Source organism: Apium graveolens, chromosome 3 (assembly GCF_009905375.1).
Source record: "Apium graveolens cultivar Ventura chromosome 3, ASM990537v1, whole genome shotgun sequence".
In the NCBI taxonomy this organism is placed as follows: Eukaryota; Viridiplantae; Streptophyta; class Magnoliopsida; order Apiales; family Apiaceae; genus Apium; species Apium graveolens.
The window spans coordinates 19,603,446-19,629,020 of record NC_133649.1 but is presented as its reverse complement, the minus strand read 5'-3'; the positions used below and the strand labels follow the sequence as shown (position 1 = coordinate 19,629,020).

The window sequence follows — 25,575 nt, the reverse complement described above, 5'->3', positions numbered from 1 at the left end:
TTAAAATAAAATTTAAAATTTTGGTCAACTCTGTATTTAACATGTATGTTAATTTTAACATTTTCTTTGTAAATATACCAATGACATTCTACATATTAAGTTTATTTGTTTCATTTTAAACGTGCACTGACTACCTGTTTATATTTATTCATTAAATACAATTATATAACACAAACAATAATATATATATTTTTCTTAATGAGCTATATTGGAAATGTTGTGTAATTTAATAATATCTTGTATGAAAATGATACACAATAAATACGTTAGATATAATACAACATTTACAAATAAGAATATAACTAAAAACATTATAATTGCATGCATAAAAAAATTTTAGTCACATAATTTTTTTTGCTTTCGGAATGATAGTAAGGGACTATTTTCGTGATATGTGATATTTTGGATAATTTATTTCCAAATTGTGAGATAAAGGGATTTTTCACAAATTAGTGAGAACTTTATCATTTCTCTTAAATCTTTTTTAGAGCAGTGATAAAAAATAACTTTCAGAAGAGACTCCTAATATTTTGGGAATTTTTTTTTGGAACCTCTAAAATTACTCAATTTTTTAATTTTTTAAGCATGTAACATATTATGTAAAAGAAAATGGTTTAATGCGGCTAGCTTGAGATTGACACCTGTGCACTCTCTTCATTCTAAGAATTTTACGCCTTTACGATTTAAACAGACGCCTTAAAAAATGATCGAAAATGAAACAGAAATGGTAGTATGTTTTTAAGAAATATAAGTTACTATTATTATGTCACACGTTTTACTTTCACAGAAGAATGTAAATACTTACAGACGTTTAAATTAGGTTTGGATTTTATAAACTAATCAACTTTGCTTCCATGTCATTTCATATATATTGTCATTCAACTGTTCTCATGTAATTTTAATTCCCTCGTGAATCGCATGCGTTTGGGTTTGTGTATTTTGTAAATCAAATGATCGATTCTTTTGATATCGATATTTCTCTTTGAGTTGTCACGCTCATTGTTCTGTTTATATGATTTAGGATTGTCTGTGCAAAGATGATTTTATATCTGCAATCAAGATTTCAAAACATATGGTCACATTAGGATTCGTGGATCATTGCTGGTACGTTAACAAAACAGAGGATTTGAATATTAAGATACACATGCAGAGGATCTGTACGTGGAGATAAGGAGTTTGATGGGTAATAAACAGGCACAAGCCGCACAGCCCGCAGAAGAAGCTGCACAACCCACACAAGCACAACCTACTGGATTCTTTCAATCTGTATCAGCTGCAGTTTGGCGACCTAGGCAGCTTCCTCCTCCCGAGACGGTTTCCGATGACAATTCTAATCAAGATTCTTCTCAGAAAGGAGGAGGATCTGCGCATGATGATTCCAAGGCAGGGGTGGCCAATAAACATGTTAAAATAGTGGAGGAGGATTCAGCTTCGAAACCATCTGCAACCGATGATGCGAAGAATAGAAATATGAAGCGGATGGCGAGTGCAGGACTTCAGGTTGATTCTGTGTTGCAGAGGAAAACTGGGAATTTGAAGGATTTTTATGGTATCGGGAAAAAATTAGGACAAGGGCAATTTGGTACGACGTATCTTTGTGTGGAGAAGAGTAGTAAGAAGGAGTTTGCCTGTAAAGCTATAGCCAAGAGAAAATTGGTTACTAAAGAAGATGTGGAAGATGTGAGGAGGGAGATTCAGATAATGCACCATGTAGCCGGCCATCCAAATGTCATATCGATTGTAGCTGCGTACGAGGATGCTGTTGCAGTTTATGTTATAATGGAGCTATGTACAGGTGGAGAGCTTTTCGATAGGATTGTTCAGAGAGGGCATTATTCAGAGCGAAAGGCTGCTGAACTTGCCAGAGTTATTGTTGGTGTTATAGAATCTTGTCACTCTTTAGGTGTTCTGCATCGAGATTTGAAGCCTGAGAATTTTCTTTTCGCCAATGAGGAAGAGGAGGCACCACTTAAGGCCATTGATTTTGGGCTCTCAGTCTTCTTTAAGCCAGGTATTTTGTTTTACTTTATGCTCTGAATTCCAATATTTTATCAAGTAAACTGGGAAAATGGACTTGGATGATTGTCTGGAAGTGCTTTCAGGAATGCATGTCTGAAAATTGTTAATGCCTATTGTCATATACCTAATTTAAATGATGATTGACATAGGCATGGTTAACTTACTTTCGTATAGTCTATAGAGTGGAGAGAGCGGTAGGAATCAACAAAATTAATTAATTATTTATGGGGCACTGGTCTCGGATCCTAATAGTCTGCAGTAGAAAGAAGCAACTTCCAGTTTCCAAATCCTAGTTTATGTAATGGTCATATACCTAAATAACCTGCATCCTCAAAGTAGCTGCACAATGCTAGTGTAACAAGATTCAAAACTAAATTAATTGAACTTGTTCAATCTGCCTCACGATGCTGTGTTTATATCCTTTCCTCATCCACATTGTTGTTCATTTAAATTTTATATCGAACAGAATTCACATTTAACAGCTTAAAGTATGATCATTCTGTTTTTCATTATGTCAAAACAAGTACAAGTTGGCAACCTGTTCAATGTGTCTTATTGTGAGCTCTGATTCTTGAAAATGATACAATGCTGGGCCTCAAAAACTTTCTTTTACGGACATTTCTTTATTCAGGCGAAACGTTTACTGATGTGGTTGGGAGCCCATATTATGTTGCGCCAGAGGTGTTGCGCAAGCTTTATGGCCAAGAGTGTGACGTTTGGAGTGCTGGGGTTATCATCTACATATTGCTTAGCGGAGTCCCGCCATTTTGGGATGGTAAGATCCTTGTGTTCTTTTCATGTTTACTGTCATTGTTTTTGTATGCTTCAATTTGAAGTGTTTAACATGAATATTTGTTTGGCATTCTGGAAATCAGAGACGGAGCAAGGAATATTTGAGCAGGTTTTAAGAGGTGACCTCGACTTCGCCTCAGAACCATGGCCAAGTATATCTGACAGTGCAAAAGATTTGGTTCGGAAAATGCTTGTGAGAGATCCTAAAAAGCGGCTAACTGCTCCTGAAGTTCTCCGTTAGTATATCTGAATTCTCACTATCCCATCTGTGTGCATCAACTAATTATATAATCAGAATTGCTTAGGAGTCCAGGATGTTCCTTCTCTCGTACCATCACCTCCTCTAATAATATAATAGTTTTTTTTTATTAATGACTAATCTTTCTTTTTGACAATGCTTCTCAGTTATAATTCAAAGCAGATTTCGTTTGAAGTCTTTTTAAACGCTATTATTTTATGATCCATGAAGCAAACTTGTGTAGAGTGTTGTCCAGAATTTTAGGTCATATTGCATTTGATTCTATCAAAATACCATGCGAGCATGATAAATTGCTCCATTGCAGACCACCCTTGGATGAAAGTTGATGGTTTGGCTCCAGATAAACCTCTTGATTCTGCTGTTTTAAGTCGTTTGAAGCAATTTTCTGCAATGCACAAACTCAAGAAGATTGCCATCAGAGTAAGTATACGCAAGCCTTGAAAATGTTTATATCTTCTGATATTCCAGTTCTCTTGCATTGTTGAATTTTAGGCTTGTACTTATATTTGAGTTCTGATTAGATGAAATTATTTCTCTTATTACTGTTAGCACCTCTTTTCTATTGGTGTCCATTCAATCTCCGAATCACTGTTAAATTACTGTTATGTACAGTGTTTCAGGGTAACTAGTTTTCAATAATCAAAGATCATGTTCACAGGAATTAAAATTAGCTTATCTGCTCAGGTAGATAAGTAAGATGGTAGTTCTTGCAAATTTGTTAGCGGTTCTTCATTTATAATAATTTCACACATATAACTACATGTCATGTAGTTCTTTGGTTTTATATGATTTGCGTTTCTCACCTTACTATTTCCAAATCCTTGTTCACTTTGTTATTCATATTTATTTCGACTTACAACAGACCCTGTATTATTTGCAGATAATTGCAGAGAGTTTGTCTGAAGATGAAATAGCAGGATTGAAACAAATGTTTAAGATGATAGACACGGACAATAGTGGACATATCACACTTGAAGAGCTGCAGAAAGGTTTGGAAAAAGTGGGTGCCAATCTTATGGAGTCAGAAATCAGTGATTTGTTGGAATCTGTAAGTGTATACTCAAGTTTCCCGTTTAATTTACTTAGATCCAACTATTATAGAATATTTCACATACAATCTAAGATTTCTGCTGCATAATTAAATATAGATGATCTATGAAAGTTAATTTGACTCTGTGGGAGTCGAGGCTCAAATTTTTAATGCTTCTTTAAATACAGAAATGGGGCTAGTACTTGCAGTATTTGAACTGATGATAACATTCAATGTGAAATTTAGCTTACGCAGACAGTGTTAGTTTGCATCATTTTGCCATAATTTTGATGTTCATTAATTACTGGCCCTTTCATAATAACATTATAGGCGGATCTTGACAACAGTGGCACCATCGACTACACTGAATTTGTAGCAGCAATGCTACATCTAAATAAGGCCCAGAAGGAGGATCACATGTTTGCAGCTTTTACATATTTTGACAAAGATGGAAGTGGTTACATTACTGCCGATGAGCTTCAACATGCATGCGAGCAGTTTGGATTAGGAAGTGATCAACTCGAAGTAATCATGCATGAAGTTGACAAGGACAATGTACTCATCTTGTTCATTTTTTTTCCTTCCCACATTATTCATATTACTCTAGAATAAGATTGCATGATTTGATTAGAAGTTGCTTTTCAGGATGGGCGCATTGATTACAGTGAATTTGTTGCCATGATGCAAGATACTGGACTTGACAAGAAGGGATTTCAGAAAATGAAAAGCATAGGGTTAAGGAATGCCTAAGGTTGGTCATTCTTGATTATCGGTATTTAACAATCGTTTTGATAGGTGTACAGCGGCTTATAACAGAATCAGCAAAACCTTTGTCCTGCCATGGTGTTACACAGTATTCTCTGTCAATGTATAAACTTAATCCCCCGCCCCTCGCCTTTTTTGAAAAAGCAGTACAAGGAGCTCTGCTCAAGGCTTCCGGTTATTTTTCATAGTTCTGTTAAATTATCTGTATATTATACCTACCTGGAAATTACCAAGTGAATAAGTGATATACATATGGATCGGCTAGTTCTTAGTAGTGCTTAATTAAGGAGGCATTTTAGTGTAGTCTATTGCTCCATACTTGTAATTTGAGAACCCTACTGCTGCCTTTAGTTGTTGTACACACCAGAATGGCAGAATGATTGCTATGAGGCCTTAATTTGATGTCAGCAGGCGGATTTGGATCCCGCATTAGTCCATCTATGATTGCACTATTTCTGGTATGATTTCGTTATGTAAAGATTTCGTTACGTTTTACATAACGAAATCATACGTTGCACGATTGGATCTTCTTGGACAAATGCACGTCTGTTGGGGAACGATGCCTGACTGTTAACAATTTTGATACAAGTCATCTTCTGTATTGTCAACGTCAGTACGCCACTAATCTTACAGAACATTTGAAGAACCAATCAAAATGTTATAATCTAATTCCTTGTCTACAAGCTTGACATATACCGGAACAGCAAATTGGCCGGCAAATTGGCCGGTTTACGCACATATCCAGATCATGACAGAGAACCTCTGAAGAAAAATTCTTAGTTAGAGTGGAGTCCGAAATTGAACCCAAAATTCACACTAAAACTGGAAATATATATCTTACTAACAAACAGATCGACCATTTGTTATTATTCTAATCCGTGTTAAACAAGTGCGATAAGATAGTTGTGGTTAAGGGCTTATTTTTTGTCTGTCTTAGATTATAAATTCGATTTTTGCTCATCCCCGAATTTTTTTTGAACAGATACTCAATTGTAAAATATGTAAGCCTAATTAGTAAAAAAGAAATCCATGTTAAACTGCAAACAATTTTCAGCCAATGTATAAGCTAGACTACAACGATCCATGCATGAGTTATGGAGGTCCATCCATATCTGATATTCAACGTTAATTATTGACGAGTACGGCATTACTATTCTCACAATGTTCTTGCCATTTCGGATATTACACTCAAATCATGACACTATGCAGTTTAATTACATGAAAACTGGTTTTTATTGTTGTTAATCACTCTTCGAAAGGGGCAAATTAAACTAGATAGATAACGTAGCTTCCCTAATTAAATATATAATTATATTATATTATATTATTTCTATTTGTATAATATATAATTTCCCTAAAAAAGATTAGTGTCAAACACATAATTAAATAACATTACTTATATATCTACTATAAAATATATAATTATATTATATTATATTATGAGTAATTCTATTTGTATTCATAAAAATATGCATTGTATATTAAAATAAATATAATAAAATTTAAAATATTAAATATTAAATATAAAATAAGAATTTTAATATATTTTGATTTATATATATATATATTAAGTGTAATATAAATATATGTATATATTAATGTGTAACAATGGCTTGTTAGAGAGCAGAACCCGTATAAAATATGTAAAACTAGTTATACCATGATGCATGGCATAAATTGCTAGTTTTTTTGACAGAAGGCATAAACTGGTAGTGAGTTCTTTAACAGTTTCCTAAAAAATTAAGTGTCTTCAAGCTTCTATAGGTTTCTTAGGACACTGTCACATACTGTCTTCCTCTTCAATTCCCTCTTTGCTCCGGCACCGCCTCTGCATTCTATTTATGTTATTTTTACCATTTTCGGCTTTCTTACAACTCTGCTGCTCTCCATATTTTTGGTAAAGATAAGTAGCTTCTTTAACTGTTTCGTATCATGTAAACTGAACCGAGTAATTGTTATACAACGCAGAAGCTTTCTGAAGAATTCAGATATATTGGGTATGTTTAGCTTCATTAAGGACTGTACTTAAGCTTGTAATTAGTAATATTGTAAACCAGTTGCTAGCATTAGCAAACAAAAACAAAGGCAATGATGCAGTACGAGGCTGGCCCCGGAAAAAGTTTCGAGATGTGGACGTCGGACGATACGAGGAAAACCACAAAAACTTTGTTCAGTTGCCTACAGAACAGGCAACTCCGGAGGGTTGTCTGCTGTCAAGTCCTCTTCAAATAGGTTGGCGGCAATGTCGCAATGCAATTACCATCAATTCGAATGCAGTAACGTTTTTTTTTTTTGCCATATGAATGCAGTAACGTTAATATATCATTAAACATGAAATCGCAATCTACTGTTTCAACATGTGTAGTGTGTACGTTGGCTCCCTCAGTATGATTGATGATGACTATATTCAACTCGCGGTATATGCAGTGGTGCGTATATAATAATTCAGCCTGGTACAGGGGTCTTTTCGTAACTATTGGCAAGCCTCTATATAAAGAAGTAGAATCAAGTTCCCTCCAATGCAAATCATAAACACTAGCTCTTATCTGATCAAGCTTAGGGCTCAAGAGTTCACTCTCTTCACTGCCCTTTCCTATCGACAACGCAACGTAGGGTACTATTCATTACTTAGTATGAGTACTATTCCGTACGTGTTATAGCATAAGGCACTTATGAGTTGTGTAGGCACAAAGGAAAGTATCATTAGAGACTGAGAGTCATTTAGCAAACTATATTTACATGCACCTAACCTTACGCACGTATAGAAGTATCTTACATGCAACGAGAAATTAGATTAATCTATGCTCGTATTATTAATTTAATTATGTTTTATGTGAAATATATCATTTGCAAATTAACAGATATTACTTATAAATGGATACTAAAAGCTCAGTGACGGGGTTGACGAGGACACAGTCTGAACAACTAGTAGAGATCGAGATAATGTCAAGCGTGTTTGCCGATGGGGTCACTGGAACAGTGAACTGCTCCAGAAAATCGATGAGTAAAGGAGGAGGATTAAGTGAATCACCTGGAGGTGGGGGGAGTACTAGCGGCAGGCACACAAGGAGATCAAGGTCTGCTCAGATGAAATTTGATGTTGATGACTTGAACAATGGCTCTGCTCTAAGCCGAGCTTCAAGTGCCAGCATGGAATTCTCATTCAGTGCCTTCAATGTCCCTTCCAATGACATTGCTGATTCTAGGCTCTTAAGTGAGGACAACGACGATTATAATCATATTAGTAAGATCTTATTATTACTTCATATTTTTAAACTAATCTTTCCGACGTTTATATATCACCTATATATGTCACCTAGCATGCATAGACATCATAATATATACATTTCAAAGTGCATATGCTTGATTGACAAATATATTGAGAAAGTCCACAATAGAGAACGTAGAAAGTATAGCATTAAACAAGCTGTGAAGAAAATCCATGCTAACTGAGAAACACCTTGCATGTTCTTGCAGCAGAAGATATTGAGGCTGGTACACTTAAGAAGAAGATTCAAACAGATCCAACCTTGCCATTTTACCTCAAGGTGATATATCTTCTGATATAAAGCCATTTATGCTACTTGCATTTTGATTCACACTAAGCAATAGAAAAGTAAATACAAATGCATAACATAGGCACGTGTTTGCTGCTATATATTTGAACAGAAAAACATGGAGGTGTTTGTTTGGTTAGATAAAGAAAACCCTGTGAACATGCTTATCTTTGAGTCTCACCATCTTGTATGTTCGACAGTACTATATAAAACTTTCCTTAGCATTCCACAAAGCTTCAAACGATAATGTCATAACTCAAAAGAGAAGTCATGTTCTGTGAAACAGACTAAAGATGTATTCAAGTTACACATATAACCACACAGTACTCCATACCTTTGTTAACTTGACTTCAGTTGCATCAGAAAGTAAGCTAATATGCAAGCACAAGTTTACAAAAAATGAAAGTATAAAAAATCGAACATAAATCATAAATTACATTACTTGATTTTTGTTTTATATTTTCACTTTTCAAGACCGTTTTAAACTAAGAAGGTAGTCATTAATTTGGATATTCTTTTCTCTGTACTTCTGCAGTTCACGGAAGTGACCTACAAGGTTATTATCAAAGGAGTGACATTTACAGAAGAGAAGAATATACTACATGGAATAACTGGTTCGGTGAACCCAGGAGAAGTTCTGGCACTTATGGGACCAACAGGATGCGGCAAAACTACACTCTTAAGTGTCCTAGGAGGCAGGGTGGCAGAGATCAATCCAAGAGGTTCGGTCACTTATAATGATCAGTTGTATACAAAGCTTCTGAAGAGCAGGTGCGTAACAGGGTTACTTTAGCAAGAACAAGAATGCGCCTGAACTAAAAATATAAAACAAGACAAATGAACTTACCACCGGAAGATAAATAAAAAAAGGGCTAGATTTAGATGTAAGGTATTACCTTAGCCCATTCAAGAAAGGGTGAAGGGAGGTCCAGACTCCAGATACAATTACAATAACACGAGGTCTTCCGCCGCAAGAGTAAAAAACAGCAGCTCTACTACCTTCCTGATAGAATATCGAAGTATCACCAAATTCATACTTGTTATTTATTTATTTTCCTTGTTCTTTTGGGGGAGGGGGGGAGAAGTGTTGTATGTTACAAATATTTCACTGCATTAGAATTTATGAAGTCGGGGAGGTGGGAAATTGAGTCCATGACCTTTAGTCGGGCATATGGGAGAGGGAAGAAGCGGAAATAACTTAACCGAGAACTCTGATATGCCTAGTGAACACCAAACTATACTTCGTCTAACATGGAACATATGGCAGGATAGGATTTGTGGCACAAGACGACGTTCTATTTCCGCATCTTACAGTAAAGGAAACATTAACATATGCAGCTCTACTAAGGCTACCAACAACACTAACAAAGCAGGAAAAGGAGGAACGGGCCGCAAATGTAATCTCTGAACTTGGCTTGGAGAGGTAAGTTCATTAGTTTCGTAATGACCTGAAAACTTATACGTCTTCAGCGTAAAACTATTCAGTAAGTATAACATTTTGGACAGGTGTCAAGACAGCATGATAGGTGGTTCCTATGTAAGGGGAATTTCAGGTGGAGAGAAGAAGCGTGTTTGCATTGGAAATGAAATTATAATGAACCCTTCTCTCTTGTTCCTCGATGAACCCACCTCCGGTTTAGACTCTACAACTGCTCTGAGAATCATTCAGGTGTTGCAAGATATAGCTGAGGTATATCTCAGTTGAATTTGTTATCTTAAACTGTTCAAAAGCATGGAATATCCTTGTGAACAATGAAGTTGTTGATCTTTTCAGTCTAATGGTGGACAAATATTTAAATGTGGCAGGGTGGGAAAACAATTATTACTACTATTCATCAGCCATCAAGCAGGCTCTTTCACAAGTTTGACAAGTTGATTCTTCTTGACAAAGGCAGCATGCTTTACTTCGGCAAGGCATCAGAAGTTATGAAATATTTTTCATCCATAGGATGCTCTCCTCTGATTGCTATGAACCCAGCTGAGTTCTTGATAGACCTTGCAAATGGAAACTTGAATGATGTTTCTTTCCCATCGGAATTGAAGGACAGAGTGCACATAGGGAATTCAGAGAGAGAAAGCAAGAATGGAAAACCATCTCCAACAATGGTTCATGAGGTGAATATTATAAAATATGTCAATCAAGAATCACAGTCTCTAGGGTGTAGTACAAGCAAAAGAGTGTAAATGTTATTAATGACTCATAAAAATTTTAGTTTAAGAAACAACCCTACAGCTCAAGTGATCAACACTTGTGACTAGATCTAAACGCCAGGAATTATACCGTTATATATGATAATATGTGATCAATAGCAAGAATGAGAAGCTGAAAATTGGCAGCGAGAAAGCTATTAATTAATGATAATATAAAATTTCTGAACAGTATCTCGTGGAGGCCTATGAGACACAAGTAGCTGAAAATGAGAAGATGAGACTTATGATCCCCATTACCATTGATGAAGAAACAAAGTCAAGGGTGTATTCTGAAAAACGAGAATGGGGAGCAAGCTGGAGGAATCAGTTCTGCATACTATTCTGGAGAGGACTTAAAGAACGGCAACATGACTACTTTAGCTGGTTAAGACTAGGCCAAATAGTCATAACTGCAATAATTGTGGGGCTGCTTTGGTGGCAATCGGGTGGTGATAAAGCTGAAGAACTGCACGATCAGGTAGACAATCCTGTATCTGACATTCTATAAAATTGTTTGCTTGTCCTCTCTCAGTAGTCTACATGTGCATCCTTTTGGATGCACGACTCAAAAATGGTTGAAGTTAGATTAGAGCCTCAATTTACAACTCCGATTCTCTAAAAAGTTTTAAAATCCAGTTGCCTTCTATACATATCTTTACTTCGTGTCTAAGAAAAAAGACTCAGATTTCAACCTTTAAATTTTACTTTCAGGCAGGTCTATTGTTCTTCATTGCTGTTTTCTGGGGATATTTTCCAGTATTCACAGCAATCTACACATTTCCACAGGAAAGAGCTATGCTAAAAAAAGAACGAGCAGCCGACATGTACAGATTAAGTGCATACTTTGTCGCTAGAACTACAAGCGACCTTCCACTTGACCTTTTGATGCCGCTACTTTTCCTTAGTATAGTCTATTTCATGGCAGGCCTGAAACATAGTGCAAAAGCATTTTTCCTTACCATGCTTATAGTTTTCGTCTGCATAGTCGCAGCTCAGGTACACTATACACCTCCCTCGTCTGCATAATGAATTATAGTACAATGACAACATATCCTAGTTCCTACTATTATTAACTACAACTAGGATAACATCGCAGGGACTTGGATTAGCTATTGGTGCTACACTGATGGACTTGAAGAAGGCAACTACTTTGGCCTCTGTAATAGTGATGACATTCATATTGGCAGGCGGGTACTTTGTTGGGGTAAGCATGCTGCTAAATTATATTCTAAAGTAGTGGCCTTTTATCTTGTTCTTGGGTAACAGATGTACCTAATTCAGGATATTTCACATTTTTCTTTTGCAGAAAGTTCCAAAATTCATATCATGGCTCCGCTATATCTCTTTTAACTATCACACTTACAAACTTCTCCTAAAAGTGCACTATGAAGATGTGATTCGGGAAATAGATGGAATGAAATTAGAGGACGGTGTAACTGACATCTGTGCCCTGGTAGCCATGGTTTTTGGATATCGTCTATTGGCATATCTATCTTTGCGGAGGATGAAGCTCCACTGAATAATAATGCATCACACAATATATGCTATAATAAATGAGCTTATTTAATAAATAATAATTAGCATGGAAACTAGACCAAGTTAGCTATTTGGCTTGTGTAACTTAAAGAGCAATTCGGCGGAGATATGAATCCAGAAACTAAAGGAAGGGAATCCATTGTTTCTATCCAATAAACTAGTACCATTTTCCTAGGAGATTAGACAAACTTTAACTGCAGTTCGCAGTGTCAAAGTAGATGCCAAATGTGCCTCTTAATCTGGTATCTTATATGTCCTTACTGCTGTTCAGATTGAACTACGAATTTAAGATACCACCACCAGTATTCTTTAAGTTGATGGCAGATTGATGGGATACGTCCGATCAGGGGAAAATACATTATAGAAAGAATCTGGTTTTCTGGTGATAATAGAAATTCTTTCTTTTCTGTTTTTGTTTTCAATATTATTTATTTTGGGTAAGTTTTTGTGTTCATTTTCCCTTTTCATTTACAACTGAGGATAATCTCCTGAACAAGAAACTATACCAAGCAATTTTTCAAACTTATGTACGTATTTTTTGCTATTACTTTCTCCTGAATAAACCGTATGGGATTTTCTTTCCTAAGGATCGTGGAAGTTTAATTGCATTGATGAACTTAAAGAAGCTTGGGTAGCGGTTTATTACACTTCAAATTTTAAACTTAACATATTTCCATATGGCAGCTTAAATCAAAGGAAGCTTGGTTACTCATGAATTTGTTAGAATGAGAATTAGGGGAAGAAATGCATATAACCCACAAGATTTTAACATCAAAAGTAATCTTTGTTATATATAAGAAAAACTAATCTGCCGTAGTTCACAAAATAAAATATAACTTTCCCTAGTTCCATGATACCTCGATTGAATTCTTTGGAGAGAAAATAATATATATCAAAATCATCATGACCTCATCCCTGATGCAAACTTCTGCCCTTCATATAAGTCACATTTTGTGTTCAAACTCTTTATGCCAGTGTCCTGAACCAACCCAGTAGGCGAAGAAGAGCAGCATCCAGTATAGGAGACTTTTGCTCAATTCCTAGCAGAAGGAAACATAATAAATTAGATGAAATACTCATGCGGTTTATCCAGCCCTTAATAAGAAACTTATTATACACCAAAATGCATTTAGATTATCCTCAAAAAACTCGAATATAAAACTTCAACCAAAGACTTTAAGAATATTCTATTGCAGGGAAAGGTCAACATCATACTTACCTAAATCAGCAGCAACTCGATGAGCACACATCACTCCTGAAAATGCAACAGCTATAACACCTTGTCCTGGAAAGCAACTATCCCCAACACAGTACAAACCATCAATTGCCTGCAGATCTCATTACACAAAAATCACATAATATCCTCTGAAGTTTCTGATAAAGACATCATCTAAAGGTGATTAAACTTACAGTTGTATTAAATGGCATCCCCAATAACCCTTTTGGAGTACCCTGTGGCATTGGTCCATAGGTACCACTATCACGAGCAAGGTAGCGCCTGTGTGTCTTTGGTGTCCCAACCTGTAATGCTTACTGTTAATGTCAAATCTTATCTATTGAAGTATAGACTTTTAGAATATGCACAGACAATGGTTACATAAGTTTGTACCACGAAGAATGGTAATAATAGAATGAAAAATATAGCTAACCAGTTCCTTGGAATAAAAGAGAGACAGAAAGAGCACCAATTTTCATCAAAAATGGCACAGCTAAACATCATCAAGTACACTACAAATGATCTTGTGAAGTACCTCTTTAAAAACAATGGAAGTCTTAAGACCAGGAAAAAGTTTCTTCTCAAGTCGGCTTATAATCTCGTCAGCTACAAGCTCCTTCTTTTTCTCATAATCTTTTTGCGAGATCCCCTGATACGTTGAAGATCAAGACCATGTTATTTACTGCAAAAGAATCAAAAAGGAAACATGTGAACCGTTGCATAGGATATAAAGATACAACACACCTGCCAGTCCTCTATAGAAGAAGTTGTAAATATGTGGAGAATATGATTTCCTTCTGGAGCTAACGATGAATCCAGGACAGTCGGAATGCTCAGGAATATACTACCATATGGCACCTCTAAATTTGACCAATCATCCTATCAAATTACAGGAAAAAACAAAGTGACTATATATTATCAACATGCATGCTTGATCAGGTTCCCAACACAGTCAAAGACAAGAGTTGCTGAAATAACTAAATACCTCGAGAACAAAATGGTGGCAATCCGTATCTGGTGGCAAAACATCAGACTTAACTCCCAAATGAATAGAAAGAAATGATGGGGCCTTGACGTAAAGTTTTTGAAAATTTTCTTCTTCTTTAGGTAATTCATCTTGTTTCAAGAGTTTCCCTGCAGTGTCATTATTTATATGAATAGGCAATTTTTACAGAGAGTCGGAGAAACCTCTGTTTATATAAAATTACTCATAGATCAAAATAGTTGCAGACTAACCAAAAGTATCCCATCTGGTAGCATTTGAAATTATGTTCTTCGCAAATAACTCATTTCCATTCACCAGCCGAACTCCTACCTACAAGATGAAGGTTAAAGTTCTCTTTCTATACATCATGGATATACAAATACCAGTATCATCAATTCTAGACAAAGGTTTTACTTACAGCTTTTCCATTCTCAACTATAATGCTCTTAACATTTGCTTTGTACCGTATTTCGCTTCCCTGATCGACTAATCCTTTTGCTAATGATTTTGCGATCCCGCCAACCCCACCAACCGGATAGTTAATTCCCCCGTAGTGTCTGTCACATAGAACCTGGCATATACAGCATTTGAATTTCATAATAGGAAAAAAATGAACAGCCAAATCCAGTTAAACAAGTTACCATGCTTGCGTTGATCATTGGTGTCTTCAAAGCATTGACGGTACTCACAATAAAGCACTGCATAATAACCAGTATAGATATATGTAGTATTATTTCAAAAACCTTGTCAGGAAAATTCTGAAACAGTAGAAGCATCAAAGGTAAATCATAAACTTCGAGTGGACAGCTCCGACCTACCTCAGCATCTATAAAGGACAGCACCTCCGGATCTTTAATGTACTTCCGAGCTATATCTCCAGCATTTTGAGGCAGATAGTATGCTGCATAACATATCATGTTAAATATTATCTCCAGCGGTTATGGGACTGGTTATCAATTCACTTTTGCAGCTTAAGGAATTGGAAATACTAAACTACTGTCGGCCACTAAATAAAACAGAAATTCATACAAATTTGATAATATGAAACCATGACTGTCCATGGATATTGTTAGAAACATAACAACAACATTAATGAAGATCAAGAACCAGGTAGGTATATCAAGAGTAAGTTCTGGGACAGGCAATTTTGAGTGGCTATAATATCGCTAATTACAATATATGAGATTGCTAATCTATAAATGTGTCGTAAATCTGGCTGTAATATGGTTGCTATTTAAATTTTCATGAACTTAAATTAACGGAATGTCGATAAGTACAACAGCAATTACCTAGTGTTAGGCATTCCATAGGCTTTTTAAAGAACTGCCCGAATAGGTAAATTGGCTCCTCAAGTGACTTCAGTTCCAATGAGTTCAAGGCATTGAAAATCTAGGAAACTTACATGTAATTTGGTAAGCATATGCGCTACTTACATTATGAAAAGAACCTTACGAAATTGCAGTCACCTTAAGAAAAACAAACCTTCCAGCATTCACCGTAAAATTTAAATATTCCTTCCTTTTCATGTGGAAATTTGCTTGTGAGTTCGGTGAAGAACTCATTATATTCTCTATGCACTCGAACAGAAAGATTACTAGGTAGATGAAAATGCACAGTACTGGGGTCAGCTATCACCTCCATCTTACAGCCAACTGCTGCCAATGCTTGAGTTATCAAGTTTAGATTCCCCTGCCAAAGTACTAAATGGAGTTATGGAGACAAATACTCGTTACTTAATAATTACACAAGGTTGAATAGCGAGTTACGAAACTTTGTCTCTACATTTTATATATGAGATTATATATATGTAGTACATGTATGGAAATTTGGTAGAAAAACTGTATCTAGCTTAGTTATGCATGTGGATCATTTAAAACAAACAATGAAATCATTAATTAATGTTCTACTCAAAAAGCAATAAAGTAGTCGTTCTTAATCTTAAAAATTATGACCATGGAACCAATCTAATTTCTCAAGTTGCTAGTGTCCATTAAAAGTTCATTTAGCATGTATAATTGCATATGCTGCAGGAGGTACTGGTTTTCTGTACATCACGAGAAAGTAATATGAAACTAGTTCCCACAGGTACAGGCACTACAACACATCTGTAGTGTCAACTCTGAGCAAAAAGAATTTGTCACTAACATTGAGCAAGACTGCAATAGCTAACTGCTAATTCTACTTAGCAACACCTAGGCCTAAAGGATTATGTCCATATAATGCAGAAGATTAAAACATTAAATATAGCTACTGGTGACAACTAAAAGAATGTGATTCCAAACATCACTATGAATATCCATTTCCCTAACAAATTCCGAACAATACAATTTCAGGGAGAAAATTGTTCAATCAATGCCCAATGGTAAAACCAATATTACTTCATCATATATATAAAAATGCCATTGAAATATTTCACAATGACATCAAATTAATATGCGCAAATTTCTTATAACGACAACCTAGCGTATAAATATTCTCAAGTACCACAATAATTAGTAGCTAACCTTATCGCTAAAGCCGAACATCACAGATGATCCAACATCAAAAGTAAAACCATCCCTTTCATAATATCCAGAGCTCCCACCAGGAATCAAATATTTTTCGAGAACTAAAACCTTAGCTCCCTTCACGGCCAACTGTGTTGCTGCAACCAAACCACCAATCCCTGACCCAATTACAATAGCATCATACTCTCTACTCCTACCCAATTCCACACTTTCCACTTCTTTATCCACATTCAACACAGAATTCAATGTAAAATTGGACTTTCTCTTTCTCCTATTTAACCTTAAAAACCCAAATTTCCTGTCATCATCTTGAAAATTCAAATTCAAATTCAAAAGCTTTGAACATGAAACTTTATGTTTCTGACATCTGGGTCTGAAGCTTTTCAACTCTAAAGTCTTGAAATTATCAAAAAGATTGGAACTTTGAGACAATAAAGAGGTGTTGCATACAAAAAGATTACTTCTTGATAATGGGCTTTCTAAAATGCTAGTAGACATACTATATCTTCAATTTTTGCTTCTGGGTATCAATTTGTGGGTGTAGAAATCAAGAAAAATGAAGAATAAATTTAATTAGGTAGTAAAAGATTAGTGTAAGTATGGTTTTATAGCATAAGAAAAGATGCCATGGATTATGTTATAGAAGGATTCTAACATCATCAAAAACATGATTCTGTTGAGCATATGAGACAAAAGAAGGTCGGTCTCTGTGTGTATGTATAAATAATCAAATTCATTTGCAAACAGTTTGGCATCAACACTTTTGAGTTTGGTTTTGCTGTTGAGTTGGTATATTTTAGTGAACGGGAATAAATTTGACTCGACCATTTTATCTCATTGTTTTGTCCTGTATCAGTGTTTCTCTTTTGGCAGATTGTGTTTTAAGATGGATTATATTCAGTTTTTTTTAATAAATATGACTTATATATATGTAAAGAGGACTATATTATTTAATTTATATTCTAATATTCATTATTAGTATTCAAAGAATAATTAAATTATATTTATTATAAATACACTCATATGTAAATATATAGATTACTATTATTTTTTAATATCTTATTTTATTAATAATTTTATTGTAATATACCGAATATAAGTAGTATACATATTCATATGTATTTTGTTTTGCTTAAATATGAGCTATAATGAAACCAAGTTCTATTATAAAAAGCAAGAATTATCTGTATATATATTTGATGATTATTTTACGATTTCACATGAAAATAATGTGATTTCCAATTCATGAAATTGAAACCTCCAAAATGTATAAAAAAAGTAAGATAAATATTAACACGTTGGATACATTTCAAATTTGGACATAATATTATATTATTTTAAAAAATTCTTAGAGGTACTAAATTTAATATCAAATTTTGTTTGATTATCCGTGATGTGCTATTGAAGGCCTAAGAATTTGGAAAATTAAGTGAATGCAGATTCAATTCTGCTCATTTAAGAATTTGAGATAATTTTATTCAAATATTTAAATTTAAATTCAATTTTCATTAATTTCGAAATTCATGTCCTAAAAATTTATATTTTAATACAAAAATTTATTAACAGGAGATTATCTGGATCCCATTGTATTGGGTGAGATTTGAGAAGTTCGTTGTCAGTTATTTCTAGTTGTTTGCCCCCAAGAGAAGAAGCGCCAAAAAAAAACCTGATAAGCATTTCGAGTTTTCATTCTTCAATCTCTCCTGGTACACTTGCCATTTCTCTCTCTCTCTATCACACACACGCACAGGAGATAATTATCACTTGATTCGCGTTACTTTTCAATTTCTCATATTCAATTTATTTTTCCGATTATAAACAGGATTTTATTCTGTTTATATTGTTCAATTTACACTACTATTTCTAGGTTAATATGTCCTGATTTCCCTTGTCCTTTTAGTTTTTGTGTCAATTATTACCTTTACGTAGCTTTTTGGTATTCATATATGCAAATGTTTGATGTTGATTGTGTTCATTCTTGCCCTCAATTGTGATAATCTTGGTGATTTATGTAAATTATTTCGAAACTAAGCAATATCGGTACTTATTCAAATGTCATTCTTGTTACTTAACTACTAGCATTATTATGTAAGTGTAACTGCTTTAGTAACATAACCGATATCCGATGTTAATATGTTATGCTTTTTATTGAAAATGATTGCCTACTCTTTACAGGTTACGGTGATCTTGGTAAATCATGGACAGGTCTACGACTGCTCCCCGCCTTATGATAGTTTCTGATCTCGACCATACAATGGTGAGGAACGAGGGTTCCACTTGCTATTTTAGTCGATTACTGCACCTGTGTAACTTATTGGGATATTTGCTTTGCAGGTCGATCATCATGACCCTGAAAATCTTTCTTTGTTAATGTTTAATGCTCTATGGGAAGCTAAATACCGTCAGGATTCTTTGCTAGTGTTTTCAACTGGAAGGTCGCTTACATTGTACAAAGAGTTGAGGAAGGAGAAGCCCATGCTAACCCCTGATATTACTATAATGTCTGTTGGAACCGAGATCACGTATGGAAATCTTATGGTGCCAGATGATGGTTGGGTTGAAATTCTAAATCAAAAGTGGGACAAGAAGATTGTCTTGGAGGAAGCAAGCAAGTATCCTGAGCTTACTCTTCAGGTATAATCTGTGTTTTGCGGGCTGTAAATTTTCGGCATTCAGACGTACTCAGCATTTGAAATGTGCATCTGCATTATACTAATTTGATATCATCTACTTAAATGTGAAAATAAAAATGATATGATTTTCCAATTTAAAAGTGTTGTACTTGTGCATCAGTTCTTTTATTGTAGTACTATTTGGGGTTATGCAGCCTGAAACTGAACAACGACCACACAAGGTTAGTTTTTATGTCCAGAAAGACAAGGCACAAGAAGTAACAAAGGCTCTCTCTGAATGTTTTATAAATCATGGGGTAAGGTTGAACTCTTGAACTGCAATTTATTTTGTCTTTTTTTTTGTTTGTTATGTGGCATTTTACCGTGATGTTGATGTTGTTAAGTTTTTTTTTTTACTTCACTGATCACTCAACTCTATAGAATTTCTCCTACTCCATGTGTTGCTGAGAAAGAATTTCCTTTTTCATATGAGTACCGTCTGCTTTTATGTAGTTGGATGTCAAAATAATTTATAGTGGAGGGATAGATCTAGATATATTGCCACAAGGTGCTGGGAAAGGACAAGCTCTTGCTTATTTGCTAAAAAAGTTAAATGACGAGGGAAAACTTCCTAAAAACACTCTTGCTTGTGGTGACTCTGGTAATGATGCTGAACTTTTTAGCATTCCAGAAGTATACGGAGTTATGGTTAGTGTTTCTTCTCCCTCGTCATCTACTCTTCTTCTTTATGAGATTTTATATTTATGTTTATGAATGGAATTTATTATTTTAAAGGTCAGTAATGCCCAGGAAGAATTGCTGCAGTGGCATGCTGTAAATGCTAAAGGCAACCCCAATATAATTCATGCAAGTGAGAGGTGTGCAGGGGGTATTATACAAGCCATTGGTCATTTTAGTCTGGGCCCAAATATATCACCAAGAGATATCATTGATCTGTCAGATAACAATTTAGAGAAGTTCGATCCTGCATATGAAGTTGTAAAATTTTACTTGTTTCTTGAGAGATGGAGGCGTGCGGAGGCTGAAAATTCTGAGATATATTTGTCAAATCTGAAAGCAGTTTGTGTATGTATATGCTCTTTTGTTTATCTGCATATTAAACACTATACATGTGCCATAAAATAACATATATGAACTTTGGATGTCTTCATGCCTGTTATTATTTAAACTCAGGTGCTCTACTAGATTGGTACATTAACGTTTATGTACTTATCTGTTACAAGTACCCTTAATTACTCTTTCATTAGGTGTGTACTGGATTTCAGGCTTCAGCTTCGATAAAATTTGATGTCCGAGTTTGACAACTATAGTAGCTTTACCTGGATATAACAAGAAAAAAAATTTAGAAGGGTTGGGGTTGTACAGTTATATCAATTTTTATTTTAAGTTCATCCGAGTATTAAGACAAGAACAATTATTTATTTGCATCATATAGATTGTTTGAAATGTACAACTATACAATGTTTCAATTCAATTGTACATCTTCGACTTGGCAGATTGTCTATGCATTTTTTATTCCTACACAATTGTCTCTGTAATTTTTTGTTTATTTATTTTGAGCTATTTTAGCAACGATTATGTCTGCCCAATTTGATTGTTCTTTTTAATTTCTTTCCCAGTGCATCTTAAATTGCAGTGGCCTTGCTAGAGTTTTTATGTAGATGTGGTTTAACATTTCATAATGCTTTTATATTGCTCCGTAGGGCCCATGTGGTTATTTTGTCCACCCATCTGGTTTTGAAAAGCCTCTTCGCGATTGTGTAGATGCACTGAGACGATGTTATGGAGACAACCGGGGGAAACAATTTCGGGTTTGGGTAGATCAAGTTTTCTATTCTCAGGTTGGTTCAGAGACATGGATTGTGAGATTTAAAAAATGGGAGCTATTTGGTAAGCTAACTTTTCCCAGCTGTAGGTTATATTCCCTGTTGCTCATTGCTGTGGTATTCTATATATTTAGTTGATTTCAAAATTTGTACACTGTTATATTTCTCATATTGGTAGCACAAGAAATTTCAAGTTTGCATCACCTTGGTAATTATATTTGCTGATCATAGAAGATATTCACAGGCTCTCTTCAGGTATATTAGCAAATGTTACCTTGAATAGGGACAATATGAGAAAATTTAATAATAAAAAAGTATATTTATACTATTGGTAAAAATATAACCTTCTGTGTTTAACCATCATTCCTTAATTAGTAAGGTCTGCAGTGTAGTATAAAATTACGTGAGCTCTGAAACTTAGGCCAAGACAACTCACATACACATAAAATTAATCATGAACAAGTAAAATATGCACTGATGCGCATAGCACTTGGCACAAGTATGGTATGCACAATTGTTTTTTTTTGCAGTGATAAGTATCTGTGTCAAAGATAATGTATCTGCTAAATTGTTTATGAATTGCACCATTGTTGGAGAATATTTATCAGGAGACACTTGGGGCATACCATCTGCTCTGATTGTATATAGGAAGTCATTTTAAAGGACAAAGAGGAGATGATATAGGTGGTGCAGACGTGCCAAAAACTTCATAATTTCATTACGAAGTAAATGAAATAAGTACAGCAAGTTATTGAGTATCATTGGCTTACCTTTTTATATTGAGAGGACCAGTGCAACGGTGAAAATGTATTTCTGCCTACGAAGGGTTGGTGCAGTGAGGTCAAGAATTCGACTCCTGGTGTTATATGGGTGCAGTGTTTGCGTGTGTAAATTTAATTAGCAAAAAAATGTATTTCTCTAGAAGCTATTCCTTCTATGAGTCACAATTTCTAATGGTTGTAAGCGAAATTGTTGTTTCTTGAGATTGAGAAATTACCAAGCTAACACAGGAAATTTTCTTTATTCATGTTATAATATGTAGTTTAGATCCTGTTGTTGGGATCATTACCTCCCTTATGACGTGGTCCACTTGTGTAGATGATGAGCAGTATGGCTGTTTGACCACAGCTCTATTAAGTTCAAAGGTAAAAATTTGAGGTGTCAAAACTACAAGATCGAAATCTGCACAAATAATTGTACTTGAAATTCCTTTTGGTTTCTCTCAGGATGTGAGTGTTTCAGAAGGGCTCACTTGGCTCCAAGTGCATCAGACATGGTTGGGGGAAGCCATTCCAAAGGATCAGTCACTTTGGTTCTTCTAGCTTGTGGCAAAGGCTAGCCTTTAACATCTAATTATGTATTACTTTTTCTTTTTACTTGAACAAATATATCACCATCACACATAAAAATGTCCGGTGATTAATGATGTCAGCCTGCTGAGTTCTGCTTGCTAGTTACATTGTATAAATATATACAGGTAGAAAAATATTCTGGATGGTTGAAATAATTATATTACCCGGCCATGTCTATTCTGAGCTCAGAAGTAATTCATTTTGTGCCTTCTCTACTCTTTTTTGTCGTGCGAGCTTAAGTATACGATTTTACCGAAATATAATACCCGCCAGATAGAGTTTCTTTTATTCAATAGTTTATTATCTAACCAAAAAATGTATAAAAATATTTCCCAAAATTTGGACAATAAAATTTTAATATTGGTAAAAATTAAAGATTTTCTTAGAAATTCAAACAATAAAACTTTAATGTCCGTAAAAGTATATCTAAAATCTAAGTCGCCGTTCACCTAAAAAAATCATCAAAAAAATCTTATAGGGCATCAAGAGAAATTTAAAGTAATATTTATGAATATAAAATGACAAGAAATATCATTTTTAAATAAATTAAATATATCAAAACAAAATTAAATATAAATAAAGTACGCATAACATGTAATTGAAATTAAATTACTACAAATTACAGACATCATTCATGCCCATGAAGGTATACAAATCACCGAAAATACAAAAAAATTAACAAAAACATATAACAAGTAAGAAGTAATTTACATCTAAGAAATATATGTATTCGAAAATAGTATTAGACACCACCTCCATTAGGTAAATATATAAAATGTATGAATAAAAACTGTTTAAAGAAAGATTGAATTTTTTTTTTAAAATTAAGTGTTAACTCATTTATTATTTTATGCAACACTAATATGTAATTCATTTACACGTCGTTTTGAATCCATCCGGAAAGCGGATTCAAAAAGAAGCGGTAAGCAACAAAAAGAATTTGGAAAAGAATATCGGATTAGGCGCCAGAATGTCTCATCAAATTGGAAAAAAAAATTGTTTCTCCTTAAAATTATATATTATGGACCCTAACTTTTTTTAAAGAAAAATGGACCCTAACTTATTAGCTAACAAATTTGTGCTTTCAGTAACCTATGCAGTTGAAAATTATGCAAAATAGCAAGACATTTAATTGCTCAATGTCACCTTTAATAAAAAGGCTGGATTAACAATGAACATGAGCATGACAAATTAAAATTCGAGCACACAGTATTTGATACCTCTATTATGTTTCACACAATTTATAATTATATGATAGATTATATTTTATAGATGACAAAAACTTCAAAACAAACCATGAACATTTTATTTAATTAAATAATACTTCGATGATTAAAATTTGTTATCATGATAAATTGAATCCATATTATACATATAAACATTAGTATTAATAGGTTCATAAAAAATTGAAGAGAACTACATTCCGGTTTTTTAAATAAAATGTTTGTTTAAAAATATGCAAAATAGGTGTATAAAGATAACCCTGTAAAATATTTGTTTATGGAAAAAGATTACAAACTATTTAGCAGGTTAAGAGATAATTCGTTGACCATTTTAACAAGGGTGATGAATAACTTGTAAGTCATTTCAACAACCTACATTTTATCTACAATTAGTAAAAGATGGTATGAGCCTAAATAATAGAAGAATGAACGACAATCATGTATTAACAATGCTACATTCTAGCGCCCACTTTATTATTACAATATTAAAAACTGTTAAAACATAATTGAAATTTGAAATTACATCTGATTCCTATATTCAACCTAATTTTCCCCACCTTATTTTCCCGCACGGTTGTCGACCAACTCCATCTGCTTATGCCACAATCACCTTCTTTCTGATCAATTATGTCTACATCACTCGTTTCCGGTCATTCTTTTCCGAACAGGAAGAGTCTGCTACATAGACGGAGTCAATCGTTACTCGATTCATCTTCTGCTGACCGTAGACAAATGTTACTCCCAGAACAAGAGTTGTGGTCGTCGTCACCGCATGCGCGCCACAACAATCGTCGATTTAATGAGGTTGTAGGCGGGACCACGGCGGATATCGCAGCAGTTGCATGTGCACCATTAGGCATTGCTGATTTAGTTTTGTTGGCAGTGTACAAGGTTCCGACAGGTCTATGTAGGAAGGCAATTAGACAGAAGAGACGACGTAGACTGATGAAGAAAGGAAGCTTAAATTTACCCTTTGTCGGACATGATCAAATGTGTTATTGCAGTTATTGTGATGGCATGGAATCGGAGTTTCAAACAGAAGACCCAGTGATGATGGCAGAGGCTATGGAGAAGGATGATGATCTAATGCAACTGGAAAAGGAGATGTGGGACAAATTTCATGGGGCTGGTTTCTGGAGAAGTAATTCGGCAAAAATTGTAACTGTTGGCTCTTGATTTTGCCTTTTAAATCAGACCGTCAGGTGCATGCTTAAAAAACTAGCCACCTGCCAATATCATGAGTATTATAATATGTATATATGCAATGGCGGATTGAGAATTTTCATCGCGACTAAGATATTTTCGAAAGAATCTCTGATTTTGCCAAGGTTAAAAGATAATATTTTTCTATTTTTTTATGGTCAAACGGGGTGGAATGCTTGGCCTTTCCAGTTTCCGTCATTGTATATATGTTGATTTTTTTATGATGTACAACCTTGTGTGGTATATTATTATGACAAGTGGGGAGTTTTTATATTTTTATCTACATATTTCCGGTTATATCTATCATGTACAAGAGTTTATTTGGATGATGAAAAATGAGATTGTTCTTATTTGGTGATTAATCACCCCGTTTTCCTTTCTCCCAAGTTCTCTCATACTTAAAAAATAGCTTGTTTGTTTTTAGCTCAAAAATCAGATACATGGCAAATGCAAATGTGTCGAGATGCAATACTATAAGTGCA

General features: G+C 34.6%; 5 protein-coding genes across 10 annotated transcripts; 4 read left to right on the top strand and 1 right to left on the bottom strand.

Annotated features, from left to right (window-relative positions):
- The first annotated feature begins 1,016 nt into the window (after positions 1–1,016).
- On the top strand, positions 1,017–5,287 carry LOC141711918 (calcium-dependent protein kinase 20-like). 2 transcript variants are annotated; one of them, XM_074514629.1, is made up of 7 exons: positions 1,017–2,011; positions 2,651–2,794; positions 2,895–3,047; positions 3,375–3,490; positions 3,951–4,118; positions 4,431–4,655; positions 4,746–5,287. In XM_074514629.1, exons 1-7 carry the CDS (start codon positions 1,180–1,182, stop codon positions 4,848–4,850), a joined length of 1,743 nt encoding a protein of 580 aa, XP_074370730.1. In that variant the 5' UTR covers positions 1,017–1,179; the 3' UTR covers positions 4,851–5,287. The 2 variants fall into 2 exon arrangements, with proteins under 2 accessions (XP_074370730.1, XP_074370731.1); XM_074514630.1 differs by having other exon boundaries at positions 4,732–5,287.
- Positions 5,288–7,234: 1,947 nt separating this feature from the next.
- LOC141711914 (ABC transporter G family member 22-like) lies at positions 7,235–12,555 on the top strand. Of its 3 annotated transcripts, none has more exons than XM_074514623.1 (11): positions 7,235–7,479; positions 7,727–8,109; positions 8,346–8,413; positions 8,958–9,193; positions 9,690–9,845; positions 9,929–10,112; positions 10,229–10,537; positions 10,803–11,090; positions 11,324–11,608; positions 11,709–11,816; positions 11,919–12,555. In XM_074514623.1, exons 2-11 carry the CDS (start codon positions 7,740–7,742, stop codon positions 12,129–12,131), a joined length of 2,217 nt encoding a protein of 738 aa, XP_074370724.1. In that variant the 5' UTR covers positions 7,235–7,479; positions 7,727–7,739; the 3' UTR covers positions 12,132–12,555. The 3 variants fall into 3 exon arrangements, with proteins under 3 accessions (XP_074370724.1, XP_074370723.1, XP_074370722.1); XM_074514622.1 differs by having other exon boundaries at positions 7,236–7,474; positions 8,343–8,413; XM_074514621.1 differs by having other exon boundaries at positions 7,236–7,479; positions 8,343–8,413.
- Positions 12,556–12,880: 325 nt separating this feature from the next.
- LOC141711916 (prolycopene isomerase, chloroplastic) lies at positions 12,881–17,659 on the bottom strand. The gene is made up of 13 exons (XM_074514624.1): positions 16,854–17,659; positions 15,832–16,038; positions 15,639–15,738; positions 15,168–15,250; positions 14,991–15,047; positions 14,768–14,920; positions 14,601–14,679; positions 14,350–14,498; positions 14,109–14,243; positions 13,900–14,013; positions 13,559–13,669; positions 13,368–13,476; positions 12,881–13,188 (listed from the first exon to the last, which is right to left on the bottom strand). The coding sequence occupies exons 1-13, from the start codon at positions 17,352–17,354 to the stop codon at positions 13,115–13,117; spliced, it is 1,872 nt and encodes a 623-aa protein (XP_074370725.1). The 5' UTR covers positions 17,355–17,659; the 3' UTR covers positions 12,881–13,114.
- A 770-nt stretch (positions 17,660–18,429) lies between these two features.
- LOC141711917 (sucrose-phosphatase 1) lies at positions 18,430–22,882 on the top strand. Of its 3 annotated transcripts, XM_074514626.1 has the most exons (9): positions 18,430–18,562; positions 19,032–19,113; positions 19,191–19,490; positions 19,684–19,785; positions 19,982–20,176; positions 20,264–20,554; positions 21,193–21,379; positions 22,414–22,460; positions 22,542–22,882. In XM_074514626.1, exons 2-9 carry the CDS (start codon positions 19,054–19,056, stop codon positions 22,635–22,637), a joined length of 1,278 nt encoding a protein of 425 aa, XP_074370727.1. In that variant the 5' UTR covers positions 18,430–18,562; positions 19,032–19,053; the 3' UTR covers positions 22,638–22,882. The 3 variants fall into 3 exon arrangements, with proteins under 3 accessions (XP_074370727.1, XP_074370729.1, XP_074370728.1); XM_074514628.1 differs by lacking the exons at positions 22,414–22,460; positions 22,542–22,882 and adding an exon at positions 21,924–22,407; XM_074514627.1 differs by lacking the exons at positions 22,414–22,460; positions 22,542–22,882 and adding an exon at positions 21,912–22,407.
- Positions 22,883–24,517: 1,635 nt separating this feature from the next.
- LOC141713962 (uncharacterized) lies at positions 24,518–25,066 on the top strand. The gene has a single exon (XM_074517517.1). The coding sequence runs from the start codon at positions 24,518–24,520 to the stop codon at positions 25,064–25,066; it is 549 nt and encodes a 182-aa protein (XP_074373618.1).
- Positions 25,067–25,575: the final 509 nt, after the last annotated feature.